Below are 3,929 nucleotides of genomic sequence, written 5' to 3'. Positions count from 1 at the left end.
TAGCAATGAGCCGCAATCGATTTCGTGAAATCAAATCAAAAATAAAATTTTCAAAAACTGAGGATGCTAATGATAAAGATAAAGCATGGAAAGTTCGTAAAACATTAAATTTATTCCGGCAAAATATTCAGCAATTTGGTTTTTTCTCAACAGCACTTTCAGTTGATGAAATGATGGTTCGATTTTTTGCTCGTACGGGCTTGAAACAGTATCTGCCTTGCAAGCCTGATCGATATGGGATAAAGCTCTGGGGCTTATGTGCAGCCAATGGATATCTATTCAATTTAGATGTTTATTGTGGCAAAAATGATCCAAGCATTGGAATAAATTTATTGGCATGTGCACTTGGCTCCAGAGTTGTTTTACAAATGATCAATCCACTTCTCAATGGCCTTTCACGAAAAAAATTATCTGATTATCATCTGTATTTTGATAATTTCTTTACCAGACCAGATTTACTCATCCGCCTGCATAAATGTGGTTTACGATCAACAGGAACTGTCCGTAAAGACAGAGTGAAAGAAAAGCATGAATTTGCAAAAAATGATCCGTGAGGATCGTACAAAGTAAGTCATGATCGCAACAGTGGGATGAATTTTATCAGTGTAATAGACTCAAAACAAGTCTCTATTCTTTCCACAGCATGTGGTATCACTCCCATAACCCCAGTGAAAAGATTTTCACGAGCTGCTCAAGAGAGAATAGAACTAGGATTTTCTCGAGCTTTTTCTTTGTATAATAATTACATGGGAGGGGTAGATTTGCACGATTTCAGATGCAAAAAAGCTTCTCCATCTATTACTTCAAAGAAATAGACTTTTAAAATTTTTTCACGGATAATAGAATCATCAATTACAAATGCTATCGTAATTTGGAAAATTTGCAACAAGAATAATATAGCTAAATTGAAAACGAAAGATTTTTGTAAAGAAATCAGCAGGAAATATTTGTCGCAATCAAAACTAGGTGATTTCGAAACTCACAGATACGAATCACGAACAAGAGCATTATGTAATAATGAACAATGTCGCCAGAGGACTACCAGATTTTGCATTGATTGCAACATGTATTGCTGCTTACATTGTTTCTCAAAATTACATTCTGAAACAGCAGGATCAAAATGATTTCAACGGATTGAAATCTGAAATGAAAAAAATTCTACATAAAAAAAAATTTTTTAAATTTAAAAAAAATATATATAATCCCTTAAAAAAAAAGGAGACTATCGATATTCGTCGACCTCCACGTTGGTGATAGTTGGGCAACGTAAACTTTGTTTGCGGCAGACGGACGATAGATATTCGTGAATCATTTCACTCTTACACGATGCTTAGAACTATGAAAATTTTTTATTGAAAAACTATGCGCTTTTAGGAAAATTTGTCAAGAATAAAAAGTTCTTGTAATCAGCCGAGGAATACGCCTGAATTTTTTCAAAGCGTTTTGAGCAAAATTCATGAATCTTTTCACAAAAATTTTGCCATTAAGACGCCATTTTGAAAATACTAAAACGAAAAATCGATCTTTGAACCATGGATTCTCAAAGCTTAGACATTTATACCACCCTTTTAGTTATTGGCCGTTGAAAAGCAGTGTACCGGTAGTGGCGTTTTGGCCGTTTAAGGGTTAATACATGACTTAAGATTTGATTTTGAGTCATCGTTGAGACTTAATTTTATAATTGATTGATAAAAAGAGATATTTCGGGTTTCACTCGTGTAAAAAACTACGAATTGTTTGCTGACGTTTCGTGAACATTGCAGTTCACATCTTCAGGGCTGACCTGAAACTGAGGTATCAGGTCATGATCTTCTTAGGTATACTTTCCACGATGCCTGTGATTGGCCAGAGCGCCCCACCGTGGGGACTGTTCGAACTTGATTGGCCAATCAAGTCTATTTTTGTTAAATCCGGGAGAACGGAAAGCCAAATAGAACTGGTATTATATCCATTGTTCCTATTAATGTTATTAGGGTGTTTTAAGATTTCGATTGCTTCTCTATGTTTTCTTGGAAATTTGTTGTATGTTTTTGCAATGACTGTTGTTTCATCAAATAAAATGTTATGTCCTGTTTCGATATGATGTTCAGCTAGTGCTGATTGCGTGAAATGTTTTAGCCTGACTTTACTTTCATGTTCCTTCATACGTTGGCTCACCGCTCTCCCGGTTTCTCCAATATAGACTTTGCCACAAGAACAAGAGATTTTATATACTCCTGGATCACTGAAGGGTGCCTTTTTATCTTTAGGGTTATTTATTTGTTGTCCTATTTTCTCAGGTGGTTTAAATATGGTTTGGATATTGTGTTCCTTTTGTAAGTTATCTTTGTCTGTTATGGAAACAGCTCTGTATACAAGGGAGTTGATGACCGATTGTTTTTGTGATGGGTGATGGTGGGAGAAGGCATGTAACTATCTGTTTGTATGCGTAGGTTTTCTGTAAACTTTAATGTATTATCCGATTTTTTGTAAACTAAACCGTCCAAGAAAGGCAATTTTCCGTTTTCTTCTATTTCCATGATGAACTGGATATTAGGATGTAATTGATTGATAAAATCGAAAAACTTATTTAGTTCATTTCGTCCATGTCGCCCGATGACAAATGTGTCATCAACGTAACGGAACCAGAATTCTGGCTTAAGTTTGGATTGATTAAAGATTTTAGTTTCTACATGTTCCATAAAGACCATAAAGAGAATTGGTTATTGAACAAGAAGTAAGTATTATTGAGACATTGTTCTATCAAAGGTAAAAGCTCGGAAGAGAAGTTTGTGAAAGATTTAATAATATTAATTGTATCCGAGATTGGTACTTTCGTAAAAAAAGATACTATGTCGAAACTCACTATGATGTCTTGGGGTTGAATGTGAATCTTTTGTATCTTTTTAATAAAGTCAAATGAGTTTTGGACGTGAGTGATGGAGTTTCCGGTAAAAGGATTTAGTTTTGCAGCGAGGAAACGTGCTAGGTTGTAAGTTAGTAAGTTTATTGCGCTGACGATCGGTCTGAGTGGAACGCTTTCTTTGTGGATTTTTGGGAGCCCCAAAATTTTTGGAGAGATGGGTTTAGTAGGTATTAAGTTACATATTATTTGGCTGGCAAGTTTAGAGTCTTTGAGAAGAGTCTTTGTTTTACTGACTATTGTTTTTGTGGGGTCCTTTTTAAGTTTTTTGTATGTATCGTCAATTAGAAGATTCATGATTTTGTTGTAATAGTCTTCTTTATTCATTATTACTGTTGTGTTGCCTTTGTCTGCGGGTAATATTACAATATCTTTATTTTGATTGAGTTCATTAATTGCGGTTTTTTCCTGTTTTGTTAAGTTTAAGGATGGAACTTGAGCTTGGCGTAACATGTTGGTCGTCCTGCGTCGTATGTCATTTGCTTTTTCGGGTGAAAGCGTATATATTGTGGATTCTAAATTGCTGATTATTTCTTCTTTTGGGATTTTCGATGGAGCTACAGCAAAATTATGTCCTTTAGATAAGGCTGAAATCATTTCATTGTGGAGAGGGTGGTCAGAGATGTTTTTTACTGTACTTGTTAGTTTAGTTTGCTGGACTGGAAGTAATTTGTCAAATTTTGTTTTTTGTTTTTGGGTGGAAAGCTCTTCAATCCGTTGGGATTGGTCAAACGATATGCGGTCCAATGTGGACCAAATGTCAAATCTGAGGGTATTTGATAGGAAAAGGTGAAGTTTTAATAGTTTTTTAGAGGTAGTCTGCAAAAGAAATTTAGTATGCTGTATTCTTTCTTTAACGAGAAGCAAACTTGTATTATGCAGAATCGATTTGGATTTAGATGTCCCCAAATTATTTTTCAGTTGTAAGAATTTTGGGACTATTTTGTTGCCTCTGTACCGTTTCAAAAAAGTTAAGGATGTTAGTAGCTTACCTTGAGAAGTCCTGGGCTTACTAAAGGTGTTGGTT

General features: G+C 35.0%; 1 protein-coding gene across 1 annotated transcript; it reads left to right on the top strand.

The window, feature by feature from the left end:
• The first annotated feature begins 5 nt into the window (after positions 1-5).
• On the top strand, positions 6-815 carry LOC117177473 (piggyBac transposable element-derived protein 3-like). Its single transcript, XM_033368196.1, has 2 exons — positions 6-550; positions 605-815. Exons 1-2 carry the CDS (start codon positions 6-8, stop codon positions 813-815), a joined length of 756 nt encoding a protein of 251 aa, XP_033224087.1.
• Positions 816-3,929: the final 3,114 nt, after the last annotated feature.

Source organism: Belonocnema kinseyi, chromosome 1 (assembly GCF_010883055.1).
Source record: "Belonocnema kinseyi isolate 2016_QV_RU_SX_M_011 chromosome 1, B_treatae_v1, whole genome shotgun sequence".
NCBI lineage: Eukaryota > Metazoa > Arthropoda > Insecta > Hymenoptera > Cynipidae > Belonocnema > Belonocnema kinseyi.
Note: the sequence above shows the minus strand (reverse complement) of the source record. Positions and strands in the feature narration are given on the sequence as shown.